We start from the raw sequence: 19408 nt of genomic DNA on the forward strand, positions 1-19408 counted from the left end.
CTATGCATCCGAAGAAGTGAGGTTTTTACTCACGAAAGCTTATGCCCAAATAAATCTGTTAGTCTTTAAGGTGCCACCAGACTCCTTTTTGTTCGTGTATAGAAAGTAACACGAGAGCCTGGGAGCAAGGCTGCAGGTCTGTATAGGGAGAGTGCATAAGGATGTCTCACCTGAGGGAGATCCCAGCCGCTCACATGACCTGGCTCGACTCCCGGCCAGGCACAGAGACAAGCACTCAGCCAGGTTAAGTGATTGTACACTAGGCACTAGCAGCAGCCTAGGCAGGGGAGTTTAAATCTGAGCTAGTTAAACTGGCGCAGTTTTTGCACTCCAGACAACGGCTGAGCCGGGCGAGCCTGGGAATCCCAAGGCTCATTCCCAGCCTTCCTCCTCCCCCACGAGTGGCATCACGTTACGCCAAAACCGAAGTGGTTTAAGCGTGTTCACACGAGGGGTTTGCGCCCACTGAGCTGGGCTGATTGCAGCTCGTGTCGGGGGAGGGGAAAGGGGTGCCGACGGGGGCGGCGGGCCCCGCTTGCCACACCCAGCCCATAGCACCCTGAAGGCTGGACACGGCCAGCCACCTCAACAGCGGAGATCCGCCACGCCCCCTCCCCACCACCCCGGTACCTGCAGCGGCTGCCCACACACGCTCCGGCACTACTCAGTTTCTTCCCCGCGGCTGTCAGTAGTGTCCGCGCCCAGCACCGCTTTATCACCACCGGAACCGGAAACCCGGCCCCGGCCCCGCGCGCCCATTGGCTGCTGGTGATAACGGCCCGCCTACTCGCCCCAGTTCCGCTCCTTTCCCGAACACTTTCCGCTAGCTGATTCCGCCTCCTGACAGCTACTTCCGGTCAGCGTTCTCTCTGCGGGGGGAGGGGAGGCTAGTGGCGTAGCTTCCGCTATGCGCCCCGCCCCCTCCCAGCTCCGTTTCCGGTCTTGCTAAGGGGGGCGGGGGAGGGGTGACGGTCAGAGTCGAGTGGCTGCGCGCGGGCCTGCAGCGACCCGCTCCCCTCGCTCTGGAGGAGGTAATGGCCCCTCTGCTCCCGCTGGTGGCAGGGCTGGGTGTTAGGTAGAGGTGGGGGCTGGGTGTGTGGTGGAGGTAGGGGTGGGGGCTGGGTGTGTGGGCAGGCTGTGGGGGCTGGGTGTGTGGTAGAGGTAGGGCCGGGGGCTGGGTGTATGGTAGAGGTGGGGCTGGGTGTGCGGGCAGGCTGTGGGGGCTGGGTGTGTGGTAGAAGTAGGGGTGGGGGCTGGGTGTGAGGGCAGGCTATGGGGTTGTTGTTGAAGGGCTGGTTATGAATGTTTTGGATAAGTTGGTTTGGAGGAGAAAGGTGTTATGGGGGCTAGTTATAGGTGGTTTGAAGAGGCTGTTTGGGAGGGAAAGGGGTGGTTATGGGGGGCTAATTGTCAGAGTTGGTTTTGTGGGGCAGGATATGTGATTGGTTCTAGGGAGGCTGAGGGAACTATTGGGGATCTCTGTGAGGAGGGGGTTATGAGTGTTGAGGAGGAGCGGGTTGGTTGGAATGACTGGCTCTAGGTTAGTGGGATTTGTGTGGGGTTGCTTACTGGGAAGAGGGGTTTGGTTGAGGGACAGGGTATGGGATTGGTTAGCGTGACTATGGTTGGAGGAGTTGGTTGGGTGACAGGTTATGGGTGAAAGCGATTAGTTAGGGGGCTGGTTTAGGGAAGTAGGTTACAGTGGCCTGGTGTGAGAACTAGATATAGAGGGGATAATAAAAGCTTGGGGGAGCAGGAACATTCCATAGTGGAGCCTGCCTGAAAATATAGGGAGCGTTCACAGTTTTGTTTACTACTCCTTTCTAAAGCCTCTCATTTCTTTTCAGAGGAGCTTGAATTGTATACTTTTCAGCGTTTTTTCTGTTTCAAAATGTCCTTTTTATAGCCCCACCCAAAACTGCCAAAAGCACATTACCAGTGCGGTTTAATTACAATAATTAGGTTTTGTTAAAACAAAGAAGGAAGGTTTAAAAATTCAGATGGGAAGACTTTTTCTTTAACTGCTCTTCCAGGATGGAAATCCACATGAGGTTGGGTTACTACACGAGAACGTGAAAGTTAAACTGAGTAGTTTCACTGACCAGAGTTGGTTGTAATTCAAAAAGTTAAGCAAATACTAATGCTGAAAAGAAAATCAGATGTTAAAACTATTTTTAATTATCTAAAGTAGTAATAGCAACCCAGATGGAGAATTTAAAAAAAAAAATGTATCCTGATCTTGTACTCTTTGTTGTAAGTGTCTTTATTTACTTAGTCAACATTTCTGAGTGTTTTATCTTTTTACAATCACATTAATACCTAATTAGGGTGTGGTTACTATATCTTTGGTTCTGGAATCATAGAAGATTAGGGTTGGAAGAGACCTCAGGAGGTCATCTAATCCAACTCCCCTGGAGCCCTTGGGTTTCACATTCATGTCTAATCCAGGAGAAATGTATGAATCTTGGTATAACCTTTCATGCATTATTGTATCAGAGCTGTGTGAGACACATTGGAACCGCATACCAAGGCTGTGTTTCTGCATCTGAGGTGTGTTTACCTGAAGTTAATCACATACCAGTCACTTCTTATTGTATTGCACATGAGGCATGTATTAACTGCACACCCTGTTGTGTATTGCTACATCTGAGATATGATAGTTGACATCCTAACATGCCTCAGGTGCAGCGCTACACAATAAGATGTGTTGTGGGAGTTGTATACACATGCCTTAGGCACAGTAATACACAATCTGGTTTGTGTTTAATGTTAGAATCCACATTCCAGTTCATTATTATTGTACAAGGGAGATGTGTATGTATTATAACACCAATGCCAGGCTGTGTATTGTGCCTGAGGAGTGTGTGATGCCCTAATCGCATGCCAGATGATGTATGATTGTTACTGACATTTGAATTGTGTGTTGCTTCACTTTTAAGCTAAAGGATATATTGGAGTATGATAGTTAAGAATGCTGATAGACCTGTCATTGGAATGATTTTATTTATGACAATAGTTGCTTAATACAGGAAATGATTTGCTGAGAAAAATGTCTCTGGTATTGTAACTTGCACAATTTAAAATCAATTGTATTGTATTATGTTTGCAGAAGATATTGTTGAATCTCTTTAAGGAGAATCTAGGGACATTTGAGGTCTTTTCTCTTATTTTGGAACTGTGTGGAAATTGCGTCAATTAGTGTATTTGACTTACCTACAGAAATGTGTTTTCTTGCGTTTAACCATAGAGCATTAGCAAACTATCCTCCTTTTTAAGGACCTGGTGTTGGTTAGATTGCATACCACAGTGCTGTTATGTGGGTGGAAGGAGGATTTCCTTAGTTTGTTTGCTGGCTGCCTTTCCTTTGTTTCTTGTACTTTATTGACTGTGTTCTGATTTACTGGTAAGTCTTGAAGGGCAGCTACTTAGCAGTTAGATCTATTTACATTTCTGAGTTCTGTCATAATGCCTGGAAATGCACATTCTCCTTTAGCCTTTGAAAAGTAGGAGCACAATTGTCCTCACAGGATTTGCCTATTATGTCTCAACTGTATACCTGGTTCTAGTCAGGTCTGCTAGTCTCTGTTCAAGAGGTGCCTAATACTGGAAGAGCAAGGGATGTTGTAGATCAAAATGGAGTGCTAACAAAGCCCTGTGCATCCTCTAATTAGAATAACAGAGTGTGTCCCAGCTTGGGATGTTAGGTGCATTGGCAGAGTTGTATGTGGAGAAGGTGGGGTAAAGGTTTCCCAGTGACTAGCTATTTGGGGGTAGGATGATCTTTACTTTCATGGCATCCAAATTACTCAGAAGAGTAACAACTGCTAAAAGAGCCCTGTTTTTACTAAGATCTCAGGGAGCATGTGGAACTTCTTTAAAATCATGAGGGCATGAAATAACCTGCAAAGACAATAGTATTTGGTACAGGATTATAAATACATTTATTTAAAGAGCATGCACTTAGTGAAATTATTATGATGTGCAATTCCTTCAGATAGTATATGGAGTAAGACTGAAATCTAAATTTTAAAATCAAATACTTTAAAGGTAACTAGTAAAACTTGCGGGAGAGGGGTCAGTGAAGAATATGCTCTTAGGGCAGGGGACAGTTTGCAGTTTGTAAAAGCAGTTCAGGTAAGCAGTTTGCAGTTTGTAAAACTGAGGTTATGTTGTCGTGTGTTCAGTTTGAAAATACAATTAAACACACTGAAAATGGAGTGCAAGTTTGAGCCTGAGGCTGCAAAACTCTAGGTTTACTATTTCATGGTCTCCTGGACTGGAAAGAGGACTGGCTTTGCAGCCTGCTTATCCTCTGACAGGGAAGAAGATGAAAGTGTGTTATATTCATACAAATATTTATCTATCTTTTAGGTTCTATTGATCTCTGAAGGTCAGGGCTTGAGCCCTGCTGGATAGAAAAGCTGTCTTTTCACAGCCATGCTAACTGCGGGATGAAGCTAGAGGCTGTTGTTGAGCAGCTGCAGAAGCAGCAGCAGCAACAGCAGCAAGGTCCTCTGCAGATGGATTCCAGAGAGAGACAGCAGAGGCAGATGAGAGAAGCCCAGCTGCTTTATACTCAGCAGCTGGCAGCACAGCAGGCTGTTCTAGCAGCCACATCTGGCAGGGCTTCGGGCAGCCAAGCACTTGGTCCTTTGGCCAAAGTTCCACCTGTAGTTGGGGCCATCCGAGCTTTTGATCACAGCAGTGTGACCTCAGAGCCGGAAGAGGATGAAGAAGAGGATGAAGAAGAAGAGGGTTTGGAAGATGGAGATCTGGAGGAGGACACTGAAATGACTGGGAAAGATGCCTGTTCTACTTTGAAGTATTTTCATTCTCAAAAAGTTGCCCATCACAACCAAAGAGTGGCTTCTACTTCGAATCCTCTTCCAGCCCCGGAACTTCAGCGGGGACAGCAGGAAAAGGACGAACAGGGTAAAGACACTACTAAACAATCATGTTCTGGTTCCCCATCTGGGCTGCAGACCTGGAGAATGGATGAGCAGCTCAAGCAGGTCAGTTCTGACATCTCTTCTCTCTGAACAAAAGCTCTTTCTTTCAAAAGTGAATTTAGTACTTGTAAAAGGGGCTATATTTGACAGCTCTGGGGGTGCAGCTCTCTAACTGTACATGGAAGAGGTAAATTAAAGCCCCTTATCTACATGTGTCAATCCTGATCAACAAGGGTCACTGCTAGAGGTGAAAAAGGAGTTTGGTCTTCGTGGCTCATTCATTCTGTCACCTTTCTGCTGAGACTGTCAGCATGGGGCTAGTTAGTACCAGTTGTTGTGATTAATTTTGATATAGGAGCCTGTCTGCTAGTAACTGACTTAATTTATTTCACATTGACCATCCGTGAGCCCTCAGGTAGTAAAGATTTCCAGTTGCTATGAAGTTGGCCAGAATTTGAACCTGTGTCCTTGTGGGGAGAAAGTCCATATCCCATTCCTGATCATCTGAGCAGCACAGCCATTTTGTATTTCATGAGTGGATGGAAAGTGACTGACTTGCTTATTGAATAGTTACAGCAGGATGTTAATATTGGGTTTGAATCAATAATTACCAGTGCTTGAAGCTATATGCCAGTACAGCTAAGAGCTCTTCACTTTACTGTGTGCTTCATCATATATGGGCATTTCTTTAGTGTAGTGCTAGGGTGCTTTATAGAGTTAAGATTAGCTCTGTTAGGTATAGGAACAGCCCATCAATGGGTTGAGATTGGTTCTAAGGTTTAGGTGTGGGGGTTGGATTAGCTGCTCTTTGCTACAAGCTATAGTGTGGGTGAGCTTGGGTAAGGGTTCCATTAGGTGCTGTTAAGGTGGGTTGAATTAACTCTGCTGTGGAAGTCTCTTTGGCTATAGACAGAGAGTTTCTCCCTTGGAAATCCTGTGAATAAGTGGGAAGATTGGAGCTCCTTAGTGATGGCCTATGATAAATCATAGACTTCTGAATGTTTGCTATGAGCGCTGACAGTTCAAAGCCTGTCCCCTAGATACTGTGGGTCAGAGACAAGAGGGCTTTGCTTTACACCATCATGGGTTTTTTCAGTGGGGAAAGATTCTTATTTGACCGTCATAACATGACACAGCTCATGGAATATCACTCAGTAATTCCTGCATCAAGCTCATATCCTGATTCGCTAGCTTCCATGTTGATGCACTTGGCAGGATTCTGTGAAAGTTGCCAGGTCAGTGGTAAATGGGATTCCTGACTCTCCATGCTGGTGAGCACACTAACTAAACAACTGTAGGATTTGTCAGCCTGCCAGCTGATACTCCAAAGTGCTTGTTGCTCAAGAGAGGCTAATTTGAGTGAGGAGTTATTCAGACTGTTCTCAGGAAACTAGGTGGGTATGTCATTCAGGTGACTAGGTCTTTGGAGAAATTGCTTCAGAACTTGCTGGGCTTTCTAAACTGGAGTATAGTGATTGAAGGGAAGACTAGTTCCCTTTTTCCAGTCTCTTGATATGACATAGCAGTCAGGGAGCTAACAGCACAGCAAGGCTCCTTGGTGGTATATTGTAGTGGCCTTAAAAAATGAAAACCTGGAATTGTAGGCTCCTTTGTAGTAGCTGCTGATCATGTTGAGGTAGAGGCTTGTATTTCTATGTTGACTCAGAAGACTGTTTTTGTTTCTGGCTTGGCCAGTGCCTCGTGACTTTCTTTGTGCTTCAGTATAGTACTTTCGTATCTTGCAAGAAATTATGGAGCTTTGTAAGTTAATAGGCTTGATTCACAGCCCCATAGCAGCCCCTTTATGCCACTCTGACAAACCATAAGGGCCACCAACTTGCCAGCTCTGGTGCTCAGGTAATACCTCCGGCATAAGATTCCCCAGGTGGTATAAAGATATTGTTACAGCTCCACCCTGGCTTACATGCTTGCAAGCTCTCATTGCTGTTGTACTTCAGCTGTCCTCAGCTGCCATGTGACCCTTTAGGGTCTGTTGCAACCTCATGTAGTTTTGGACCTGCCAAGTTTGTTCTAGAATCCAGGAAGTGTAAAAGGGGGTTTACAACTAGCTTTACTCCCCACCTTCGTGGCCTTCCTGACTGTAGTGTTGCATGGATCTCTACTGCATGCATGAATGTGGCCCAATGTTTGTAAAGCACTTTGACACACACAGATGAAAATCACTATGGTTGTGTAAAATACTGCTGGTGAATCATGCTCGCTTTGGGTAGGGTAAGTATCAAAGGTTGATTGTTTGTGCCCTCAGTTGGAGTCTCCATATAGGAGAGTGACAATTTAACTGCAAGATGATAGGTTCTGTCTCATGCTAGTCACACTTAAGGTACTGGTAGTTTTACCACTGGCTTCAAATGAAATAGGATCAAGTCAGTAGCAAGTAGCTTGTGTGGTGATTTCTGAATGCAAGAAAGAGCAGGCAGACATTTTTCTTCCGCTATTTAAATGATTTTTTGTTTTGTTTTCCTGGTGAGGTAAAATACTTTAAAAACACATGTATCTGTTTTTTTATTTAACTAACATGCAGCTTTTAAAATGATTTGTGCTGGCCTTTTTAGAAGCTTCAGAATATTAAATACGTCATCATTTCATCCTCTACCATTTACAAATGTCTTTCTCCATGCCCTATTTTTTAAGATGTAAGTTCATGCTCCGATTTGTTTTGCTTGCTTGTTTATGCACCAGCATCATTAGTGATGTTGGCACAACATTGGGAAGAGGAGCTGATTAAATGATGCTGTGACTGCAGCAAGCAGGGATAACTTTTTTAGGTTGTGGAGCCCAAATGTTTTTAAAGTGTGTACAAATTTTAGCAGTGGTATTTTTAACTGAACAACAAAGTAGCAGATAATGGGTACAGTTTTCAGAAGTGCCTAACTCCCATTGACTGTCAATGGTACTTAGGCACAAAAGTCACTTATATGCATTTTGAAAATGTTATCTTCTGTTTTAATACTGTACAGATGTTGAGCCTGGAGGGACATTCACCAGCAGGATATGACCATTTTAGGCTAGATCAGATTTTTGGGGTAAACTTTATGACAATCTCATGATATTTGTAGGTTATATTTAGCTAGTTTTTGCCATTAATTATGGAATGGAAAGTCATTTGTATTGCTTCTCTTGATAGTGATTTTCTTTTTAAAATGGGGTCTTCTGAAATTTTTTTGACTTCATAGCATAAGACTGAGATCCTCTGGAAGGGACCTAATACTAGGGCGGTAGAAAGATGAATACCAGCATTGATGTCTGGCTACTTTTAGAGACTTATTCAGCTTTGGACAGCCAAGTAAATAATTGTAGAACAAGCCAGCAGACAAAAGAGCTGGCTCAGCTTCTGACATGGGCGGTGGGAATCCTGTCAGCACAAAACAAGGAGGGAGTGTTAGCTGCTTGTCAAGGGGTTGCAGTTCCGAAAGAAGGGCAGAGGGATGCAGTAGGCTCAGTCTCTTCTAGCACTGCTCAAATCCTATGTAAAGCCATCAGCTCTCCGACAGCCGAGGTTTCCCACGGCTCCTGTAGAAAGGGAGATGTGGGCTGCCTGTCTTCATCTGAAAATAAATGAGATTTTAATTCTGCGGGTGAAAATGTTGCTTTTAGCAGACGGTTGGGTGTGAGTTTGTCTAATTTTAAGCATAGCTTGGCAGTTTCTTTGGTTACTGGGAAGAGCCTCACTGCTGAGCAGATTGCAGCCAGTTCAGTTCTGCTGCTGCCTTTCCAGTTCAGGTCCCAGAGAATCCCCTTCGAACTCAGGCTGGTATGCTCAGCATCACGCTATACCATTGCTATACCACTTTGATTGTAGATATCAAAGTGTATACATTAGTACTTGTATCCCTTCATGGGCTATAAATAATAAGGCCAAGATTTTCAAGTGCCTACTGACCTTGGGTGCCTCATAACACTTTAAAACACTTTAAAAGGGCCTGATTTTCAGAGGGTTGGTGCTCAGTACTTCTTAAAAATCAGGTGTCTCAGGTTGTGTACCCAAAACCACTAGTAACTTTTCAAAATCTTGACCTAAACTTTTAGAAAGATATTATGTGTTTGCAAAGAGAAGCCCACTTAGAGTGATCACTATAAACTGGCTCTGGGAAAGGGTGGCAGAAGTTCCATGGGTGCTGTGTTGCTTTAAATATAATCGATGCTGGGGTACTGTTCAGAGGGGATACCTGGTAATCCAAAGGGATTGGAAATCATGGGAATAAATGAATTGTTTTACATGCTAAATGCCCTGCACCTTATTTGGAGCACTCAGTGCACACTTCTTAATATGGATTTCTAATTCCACTTGTGGGTCACCTTTAAAAAGCTGTCATGTAATGGAAAACAATTTTCTCTACTAGCAACTGTGTGTATCGCATGTTCATTTAGTTCCTCTTTATTGCAAAGAACTCTTGCATGAAAACAAATTATTTGATTCTTAAGAATTTCCCTGCTTTTCCTTCTTTGAATTCATTTATTCCCCATCTGAATTCCTTATCCGCTCTTAGCTGTGCAGATGACTGATGTTGCACCACAGCTGAGGTCACCATTGAAGTTGTAACTTAAAATGGGAAATAAGCAGCCGGAGCAGATAAACATCTCAGAAACAAAGATGCTATTTTTGTCCCAAATTATAGAGTAGAGAAAGACAGAAAAATAATTGAAATTTACTCTGTGGCCAGGTTTTCAAGATTGAGTGTGTACAATTGCATGCACATATTTGGATAAATCTATGTGCACTAGTACTTGATATTCATGCACAAAATCAGGTATTTGTGCTTGTTCATGGCCTGTTAGATAACAATGGTATACCCAATATACAAGCATAATTGCATGTATAAATTAACTTTTGTGCAGTTGTGCTCACCTGACCTTGAATTTCTGGCTCCAGATATCCTTTTAAAATTATCTAGGAGAAGTCAGTGTGTCTTGGTCTTCTTCATGGTTCTGTTGGCCCTGTTATCTTTGAGCTGTAAGGCAAAAGGGTTTAATTTTTTAATTGGAATGCTCTGATCCAATTTCCAGGGAGCAGATTTGGTGCTGGTTTATATCCCATGCAACTCCATCTGCATGGGATTATAAATTCCAAATTTGGATCAAGTGTTTGCCTTTAACAATGCCTGTAGCTTGTTGTTCCAGTGCTACTTTACAGGTGTACTAGTTAGACTAGGGGTACAGCTACACTACAGCTGGGATCGACGCTCTGAGATTGATCCACCGGCAGTCGATTTAGCGGGTCTAGTGAAGACTCGCCAGATCAACAGCAGATCGCTCTCCAGTCAACCCCTGTACTCTACCCCCGATGAGACGAGTAAGGTAAGTTGACGGGAGTTTCTCCCGTCAACCCACCCCCACCCCCGCAGTGTAGACCCTGCAGTAACTCGACCTAAGGTACATCAACTCTAGCTATGTGAATAACGTAGCTGGAGTTGCGTAGCGCAGGTTGACTTACAGCAGTAGTGTAGACATAGCCTAGGTCAGTGTTTCCCAAACTTGGGACGCCACTAGTGTAGGGAAAGCCCCGGTGGGCTGGGCTGGTTTGTTTACCTGCCCCGTCTGCAAGTCCGGCCGATCGCGGCTCCCACTGGCCACAGTTCGCTGTTCCAGGCCAATGGGAGCTGCTGGAAGCGGCGGCCAGTACGTCCCTTGGCCTGCGCCGCTTCCAGCAGCTCCCGTTGGCCTGGAGCAGCGAATCGTGGCCAGTGGGAGCCGTGATCAGCCAGACCTGCGGATGCGGCAGGTAAACAAACCGGCCCGGCCCGCCAGGGACTTTCCCTACATAAGCGGCGTCCCAAGTTTGGTAAACACAGGCCTAGGTGATCATGGCTGGGAAAGGCTTGGGTACCTTCAAGGTGAACATGGGGAATGGCTTTGCTGTATGCCAGTGCGAATCTCTTCTCCCCAGCCACACAACAAATCACAGATTTCTTTGAAAATTAAATACAATCAGCATTGTGAAATTGCATCGCCTAGACTTTGGTTTACTTTGTTCAAGGGCCCAATTCAGCAGTACCCAAATACTGTGAAGTTCTTGTCTTCCATTGGTTTCCTGTTCCACTGGGAATCAGGCAATTGCAGCAGCTGCTCAGCTGGGAGAGAGTTGTAAAGGAATCTTTATTAAAAGGTGTAACTGTCTAATTCCGAATTCATGCATTTCAGTCCTTTCTTTTATTTCCTCCACTTAATCTTGAGATCACTAGAATAAGAAGCACCTTCAAAGCCATAGATGTTGAATTGTGCTGTCTTGCTAGTAAGAGTGGACAGGATTTTTCAGCTCCTACAAAGTTTTACCAGACAACGGAAGGTGTGTATGTGATAATTATAACTTGGTTCTTACAGTGCCTGAGAGTTTGCAGCTCAGGGCAGTAATCCTGATCTTATCGGTGTTTTGTAGTACAACAGTTTTCTTTATACTGGCATCTGTTTCACTTCCTAGGGCTCAGCCGCACCCACAAAAGGAATTTCTGCTGATTCTCTGATAATCCTGAAATCACCCCTTTGTACATTTCCCATTAACTCAGTGTTTGCTGTTAAGCTAGTGGGACAGAGTAGAAAAGGGTTTTTCACAGTAACATTTAGCTTAGTGTCTAGATAGATATTTGTCACTGGGAAACCACCACAATGTTTGAAGTCTGTCTAGAAACACTAGGACTGAAATAGTAGTGATGGAGGAAACAGATCAAGTTTGAGGTACATTGGCAGGTGAGGCTCCAAGCCAATGTGCTAATGCCTCCTTACTTTTTGTGAATACTGAACCTGCTGAAGTTTACCCAGAATAAATACACCATGGGATATAAGTCCAACTTCATAGTCTCATAAACCTTATCAGACCTCAGCTGAATCTCATTAAAATTTTTAAATAACAAAGGTATATTAAACTTTGAGAGTTTTTCCATGAGGCGAGTCTCATGCCTGAGGTGCAGATATTTTGACTTTTAGTTGTGAACCTTTAGGTCCTGGGCCCTTTGAGTTGGACACAGGATTTTGATTCTTGGGGAAATTAAGACTCTGGCCACTGTACAGAGGGTTGGAATATTAGAACACCTCTACCCCGATATAACGCGACCCGATATAACAGGAATTTGGATATAATGCGGTAAAGCAGTGCTCCGGGGGGCTGCGCACTCCAGTGGATCAAAGCAAGTTCGATATAACGCGGTTTCACCTATAACGCGGTAAGATTTTTTTGGCTCCCTAGGACAGCATTATATCGAGGTAGAGGTGTACTCTTGAGTTCTAAACAGCTCAATCATGGGAGTTTTTAAATGAATAATTTGGAGGTTTGGGGCTTGAAGAGGCTGGAATGAAAAACAAGTTGTTTGTAATTGTCAGTGACCTATTCCAGTAACTTGTTTTTGAGGAAAGGGTTAACTCTGGCTTTTGTAGGTGGTAACTGAAACTGCTTTTGACATCTGAGCTCTGCTTTAATAAGATATTCCAGGTGGTTAGGAAGTAATCCTAAAATAGCCCATGTTCTAATTGCTTCTAAAGTCAGGCCTGTCCTCTCTGGGGAGGAGCAGAACGTTTTGATAGCTGATGAGCTTTAGAGGTGTGTTTGGGGATGGGGGCAAGGGGAATGGAGCAGGCAGCTTCTGTGGACAGCCTGCAGGCTGAAAGTTCTTTCTCGCGGCAGGAACTATTTACAGAATTCTCTGCCTTTCTTCTACTGATACATGATGTCAGAGAGCTGAGCCAAGCCATAGAGGGGGGGGTTTTTTAGGGTTTTTTTTTTTTTTTTTTTTTTTTTCCAGATGTCAGAAACATCAGGTGAATTCTTGTTTGTGACTTCCCAATTGGTAACTATGGAAATGATTATTTCTCAAACATCAAGTAAATTCCCTTGCTACAAAATGAGGGAGAAAACAGTAGCATATTCCTTGATATTAATTTTAAATAGTACTGGAAGGAAGCAGAAAGCATCAACTCCTGACCTATAAAACCCCCTTTTGATGCCTGGTGGAAGGAATATTGATTTCTCGAGCTCCTGCTGTTAATGGAGCGAAGGGTCTCCCAGCATAGAGTAATTGTTTTCCAAGGAGTGAAAGTTCGAGATACTGAAGCTTATGCAGAGCTATATCCTCCGTGCAAGCCTTTATGTAATCTGTAGGATCATTTATTTATGTCAGTAATTGTGCAGCATTCTCATCTGTAATTGGATAGCTATTTGTTTTCTTCCTTTTGAGCTCAAGTCACTAGCAGTGGAACGCTGTGAAATTCTGATGGCTGTTGGTGGCTTATGTGAAATCAGTTGATGGATCATGGTCTGTTTCCCAATGAACTGGTTTCTGACCTCACAAAACTGGCATTGCAATTGTCACTGCTTGGTATTGTTGTTGGTAGTCTTGGCAGGGAGGCCACAGAATGGTTGCTCATGAAGGTAGTCCCTTCAGATCACAGTCAAGGTATATGGGCAGGGGAAAGTTTGTCTGTTGTTGCCCATGCTGTGGGCCTGTTCTATGGATAAATTGACAATACTGGAGAATAAAGTCTATCTGGTACTTTATACTAGCCTGAAATTCACTAACTCCAGTCTCCTTGTCCCTTACCTTTGCACTGGATTATACTCCGTTGCTACCCAGAAGCAGCCCTGATTGCATGGAAGTTATAAGAATTTGGTCTAGCTCATCATAAAAGAAGCATGCCTTGTGCCCTGAGTCCCATGTACTTTTATTTCCCCAGGTCTCATTATCTGGGAGCTTCAGTGCCTTTGTCTCTCTGCTGCTTGCTATGCCAAATGTTGCCCATCTCATCCAGCCACTTAGTTAAGCATTGCAATGACAGAGTTCAGCTGGCTGTTATCTCCTTTTCACTAAAAGATATAGAAGTAGTGATGCTTTCTCACCTTTGAAGTGCTTTGAGATCTAGCGATTAAGGGGCACATAAATACTACTACTTTGTGTTTTTTATATCCTTGGTGATGTCTCTGATAGAATTTAAGCTTCAAAATTCTAAAACTAATGAGAAGTAGATTTTTCTTTAAAATAACGAATGTTTTTAATGCTCCATGCAGTTTTCCCACAGTGGTTCTCCCCCTCAGTTGTAAACTGTTGTCAGTGGAGAGTTGTTGGCTAATGTGTGCCACATATAAAATATATTTGTGGTTTAATCTGCTTTTCACGCTTCCTCTCTGCCTGGGGAAATTTATACATGTTCTCTTGCCCTCTCCCCTCCTGGATTTCAAAAAGAAAAATTAGTACAGCAGGTTTGGCCAAGTATTTTAAATGTGCCTATAGTGAATTTGGGTGCTTTGACTCTTATTATACCCAACTTTAAATGGGGGTCTGCTTTCAGAAGGTGGATGCTTAACACTCTGAAAAACAGATTCCCTTAAGTTATGTCCACTTGGGCACTCAAAATCACTAGTCACTTTTGATGATCTTGGTATGTGTGTTTTATTCTCACTATTCATCCAGGTTTTTAGTTGCTCTTAGTTTTCTGGCTTCTCATCAGCGGGATGTTAGGAGCAGCTGGATGTTATCATAATTAGCAAAAAATGTGTGTTTTTAATCTCTGTTAGCCAAGGACACCCAGATGAATCCTCCTGTGAACAAAACCTGTCTTCAGACCTCTTCCTAGAGAGGGTTGGGAATTGACCTGCTGGAATAAACAGCTGACATAACAGAAGTGGCAATAATCCCCAATTAAATATCTTTCAGCTGATGGGGCTCACTGGATAATTGACTTTCCAGCAGGAATTACTGGCTCAAACTAAATCAGTGGGCATTAGCGCAGCCCACTGCTGTTTTTAAAGGGAAAATGTAGCTTTGCCTATCTTTGACAAGTGCTATTCATCTTTGTAATTCAATGTATATGTCACTACCAGATGACTCCAAGATTTCAGATGTTAAAGCAACTCTAATTAAAATGTATTTTTGTTCTGAAATCTCTTCACATATTCAGTGTCTTTCTAGCTGATAAGGTGCAGTGCATTTGTAACCAGAATGGCAGGTGCCACTTATAATTTACCAGAGCACTTGATTGGGTGGCTGTCTGTACCAGTGGCTACTATTATTCTATGGTGTTTGTGGTTTAAAGATGGCTACACAATATGCTGTATCACCCTTCTGTTACCACAACTGTGAAATAGCCAGATGCTGCCTTTGCTATTTTCCAGTTCTGCTAACTGTTTCTCTGTAGTGATTTGCCAAGCAAGATAGACCCAAGTGGTGTCCCTATAATGCCTAATGAGAAGTGCAAGCCTTAATCGAACAGAGTTGAGCTTTCTGTCTCCATGTAGGAGAGCCTAGTACAACAGTTCCCTAGGCTTGTGCATATCACGATTGGTACAGAGGGTCCCAACCTTATTATACCCTATTTCCCATCCCCTTGACCTATCTTTAGACCTGCTTATGTTGGAACGTCGGAGGAAGCCAGGCTGCATGTTTTCCTAGCCTGAAGTAAGGTAGTGCCGGTCAGATGGCTAACAGAAAGGATGAGACCCATCATGATCAGGTTGACAAGTATGGGTGCTTGGCACCTGCTGCTTTCAATATGGGCTCTATAGACCATAAGTAAAATGCACCTGTGTAAGGATGTTTATACAGCAAGAAGCTTCATTCTTGAACTTGCTCCTTGTTTGGCTTTGAACAATGAAGTGAACCTGGCTACAGTGAATGAAGAGATCTCCCACTTCAAATGTTAGATCACTGATGTTTAACAGGTGGAATAATGTGCCATTAGAGCTGGTCAGAAATTTTCCAGCAGCTGGGCTGGAGGGGACCAGGAGTACCCAGCTTCTGGCATGCAGTCAGAAAGTAAAATTGACAAGAGTCTTCCAGGCAGATAGCTGGCAAACTGAAAAATTCTGCCTTGAGGCTCCCAAAATGGGATTTCTCTGGAAGTTCCTTCCTGCAAAAATTTTTGCATTTTTGACTTTTCATACAGTTAAGAATAAATTTTATTTTAAAAAAGCATGAACATTTTTGTGGGAAGGGATTTCTATTTTCCAGCCAGCTTTTGTGGCCACATTTACTTGGAAGCTTAATTAAAATACGACACAATTCTCTTAAATACTTCTCTCCATCCCTGTGCTCCCTACACCAGAAGTGCCCTCCTCCGTACGTGTACTCTCCATCTGTAATTGCCACCCATAGCAAGGGACCTCTTCCCCATAGTCCACTCATCCTCTTGTTTCTGTTCCCTTAGAATGGAAGTCTGACTTGGAGCGAAGAAGCTGACGGAGGCCGAGGAAGAGAAATCTCTCGAGATTTTGCCAAGGTAAGTCTGTCTGATCATTGGATTTCACTGTGTGTGGAGCTGGGGTTGGGGGAGATAACTTTCAGCATGTTCCTCCCCTCTGTTTTGTCGAGGGATTGCTAATCCCAGACTGTTCTGCTGCAGCTCGTGGGAATGTGAAGGAGGGACTGTGTACACTGAAATTCACTTAGCAACCTCTGTGTCTGGGGACCGGTAGGGTTAGGCCATGTTATTGCCTTTGATGGCTGAAAGGCAGCTTTCAATAAAGCCTCCTAGCTGTCAGTTATGATATTTAACACTTTTGATCAGCAACCCTCTTCGGCTGGCAGTACAGGATTCAGCTTCTTGAAACTGATTAGCAATTTTGAACTGTGGCAGCAGTGTGTGTCCTGTCAGACAAATAAACAATGTGTTTAATTTAAACTAGCCCTTTTTGAAGGAGTGTACCTAATTGCTGTGCAAATCCAGTGATGCGTTTCCTTCCCAATAGCTTAGTGTGTGAGAAGAGGTAGGCAATAGAGGAAATGACCCAATAAACCCATTTTCTTGTAGAATAGACAGACTTTGAATAGCTAACTCCATGTCTTGAGAGAAAGACAGACAGATATGTTTATCCATTGGGGCTTTGCTTTTCCATTGATATCCTTCCCTAACAGAGCAGCTATGCCCAGCAGAAGAAATGATTTCCACAACTACATGGACTTCATTTCTCCTCCACATGCAGGAGTTTTTGTTCCTTGGGACTTTTTCTGCTAGCAGTACTGGCACTGTGTCTCTTTCAACCAGTCATGGTATATCCCCCCAGTGTCCGCCATAGGTGAAAATTGGATTTGCTATGGAACAGTTGCATGATTCTCCTGCCTTCACCTTTTCTGAAATATCAGAGGGTGATGCTAAGTAGAATTTGTTTTCTGAATATACCTTATATGAAACTTTTGAGAAATATTTAATCAGAAACACTGGATCTTGAGGGCATTTTGCCAAAATATGTCTTCAGAACATTAGTTCTAGGCTGATTGCCAAGGTGAGTGAGAGTACTTATTTCAGAGGAGCATCTCCCACCAGGCATTACTTGTTAGCACGATTTGAAAGATCTATATCTTTTCTTTCACCTCTCCCTTCAAGGCATTTCCATTTATGTGACAATCCCTGAAAACTCAAAGGAGGGAATAACAAGGTCAGAAGTTGCACCTCCATAGTGCCTTTAAGATGTGAATTGGAGGAGCTAGTGTGCTCTGAAGGCTGGTCTACACTATAGAGGCTCAGCTCAGCTTGCTACACTTCAGCCTGGTCAGTGGAGGAGACCACTGATTTGCCTCTACCTCTGTGGCGGCATGTTGTCCCACCATCACATGAGGTCCAGTACAATATATGGTGGTCTTACCCTCTCTGTCTGCCCTAGCATCGGTTATACCATTATTTTTCTTGATTTACTCAGCTGTACGAACTGGATAGTGACCCTGAACGGAAGGCGTTCCTGGATGACCTCTTCATCTTTATGCAAAAGAGAGGTGAGTGAGCCATTTGCTTTATTTGGATAATATAAAATGGGACAGTGCCCTGGGAGCTGGCTCAAAAGAATGAAACTGCCACTTGAGCTCGCTGATCAGGTGGGAGAACTGTAGTATGACCTGAGATACTTGTTTTGAGAGTAAAGGGGCTGTGTAAAGAACTGTCCTGTCCTTGAATCCTGGATTATAAGGACACGACCAGTTTCCCTACCCTCACTTTCACTTGCCTAAAAAAAGCAGACTCTAGGATCCATTTTGGAATAATTGATTTCTGCTTCTTATCCTGCAACAAACCAATTTTTGAAACATTCACACAAATCTACACCCTGCCTCAGAATAAGCTGCTGTGTTGACACTGATCACCCACAAGAAGCCCCTGGTGTCTTATTTTCATGCTATACATCATGGAAAATGTGTGTGAACACCCACTCTGTTAGACAGGATCTGCATATAAAGTAGGTGCTCGTGCTAATGCCTAGAATCCGCAATATGGGGGCTTGGAAAAGAGATACAAAGCACTCTTTTCCTGTTACCACACTGCATTCCTTAGACCTGGATTTCTATTTCATATCATTCTGCTCAGCTGAGCCCAGGAACATAGTTTAGAGGAAACTGTCATGCTCTTTTTGCTGTCAACCACTTTATCTTGAGGTTTTTCTCATGACAGAAGTAGGGGGGTGGAGTTGCTCAGCTTGAATATTTTATAGGTATCTTTCTAAGTATAGTTCTACCAGTTGAAAAGGAATGATTAATAAATGCCTACTGATACAAGAACATAAGAATGGCCATCCTGGGTCAGACATTGTGTCCATCTATCCCAGTATCCTGTCTTCAGATAGTGGCTGGTGCCAGATGCTTCAGTGGGAATTACAGAACAGGGCATTATTGAGTGATCTATCCTCTGTCATGCAGTCTCAGCTTCTGCAAGTCAGAGATTTAGAGACACCCAGAGCATGGGGTTGTGACCCTGACCATCTTGGCTAATAGCCTTTGATGGACCTATCTTCCATAAACGTATCAAATTATTTTTTGAAACCAGTTATACTTTTGGTCTCCACAACATCCTCTGGCAATGAATTTCACAGGTTAACTCTGCGTTGTGTGAAGGAATACTTCCTTCTGTTTGTCTTAAACCTGCTGCCTATCAACTTAACACACAAACCAGGGGTCACAGTGATGTGAAGGGGTAAATAACACTTCCCTATTCAACTCCTCACCATTTTTTATTTTATAGACCTCTATCATATCTCCCCTTAGTAGTCTCTTCAAGAGGAATAGTCTCTTTTTAATCTCTCCTCATATGGAAGCTCTTCCATACCCCTAATCATTTTAGTTGCCCTTCTTTGTACCTTTTTACAATTCAAATATCTTTTTTTTGAGATGGGGCAACCAGAATTGCACATGGTATTCAAGGTCTGGGTGTACCATAGATTTATATAGAGGCATTATAATATTTTCTCTTTATCACTTCCTAATGGTTCTTAACATTCTGTTCGCTTTTTTGAATGCTGCTGCACATTGAGCAGATGTTTTCAGAGAATTATCCATGATGACTCCAAGATTCTTTTTCAGTGGTAACAGCTAATTTAGACCCAATTATTTTGTATGTATACTTGGGATTATGTTTACCAATGGGCATTTCTTTGCACTTCTCAACATTGAATTTCATCTGCCATTTTGTTGTCCAGTCATATGTGGCAAACCATCACAAATCTGAGGCTGAAATGAATTTTCCTTTCAAATGTTTTTTCC

At 43.3% G+C, this 19408-nt stretch overlaps 1 protein-coding gene across 1 annotated transcript in view; it reads left to right on the forward strand.

Moving 5' to 3' along the window:
- The first annotated feature begins 954 nt into the window (after positions 1-954).
- ARID3B (AT-rich interaction domain 3B) overlaps positions 955-19408 on the forward strand; it is a 42798-nt gene continuing 24344 nt past the window's right edge. Inside the window, exons 1-4 of the mRNA XM_024210308.2 lie at positions 955-1031; positions 4372-5012; positions 16095-16166; positions 17584-17656. Of these exons, the coding sequence (XP_024066076.1) occupies positions 4452-5012; positions 16095-16166; positions 17584-17656 (706 nt within the window). The 5' untranslated portion in view covers positions 955-1031; positions 4372-4451. The remainder of the gene's footprint in view (positions 1032-4371; positions 5013-16094; positions 16167-17583; positions 17657-19408) is intronic.

This window comes from Terrapene carolina, unplaced genomic scaffold (assembly GCF_002925995.2).
Source record: "Terrapene carolina triunguis isolate 2854851 unplaced genomic scaffold, T_m_triunguis-2.0 Scaffold67, whole genome shotgun sequence".
Lineage (NCBI taxonomy): Eukaryota > Metazoa > Chordata > Testudines > Emydidae > Terrapene > Terrapene triunguis.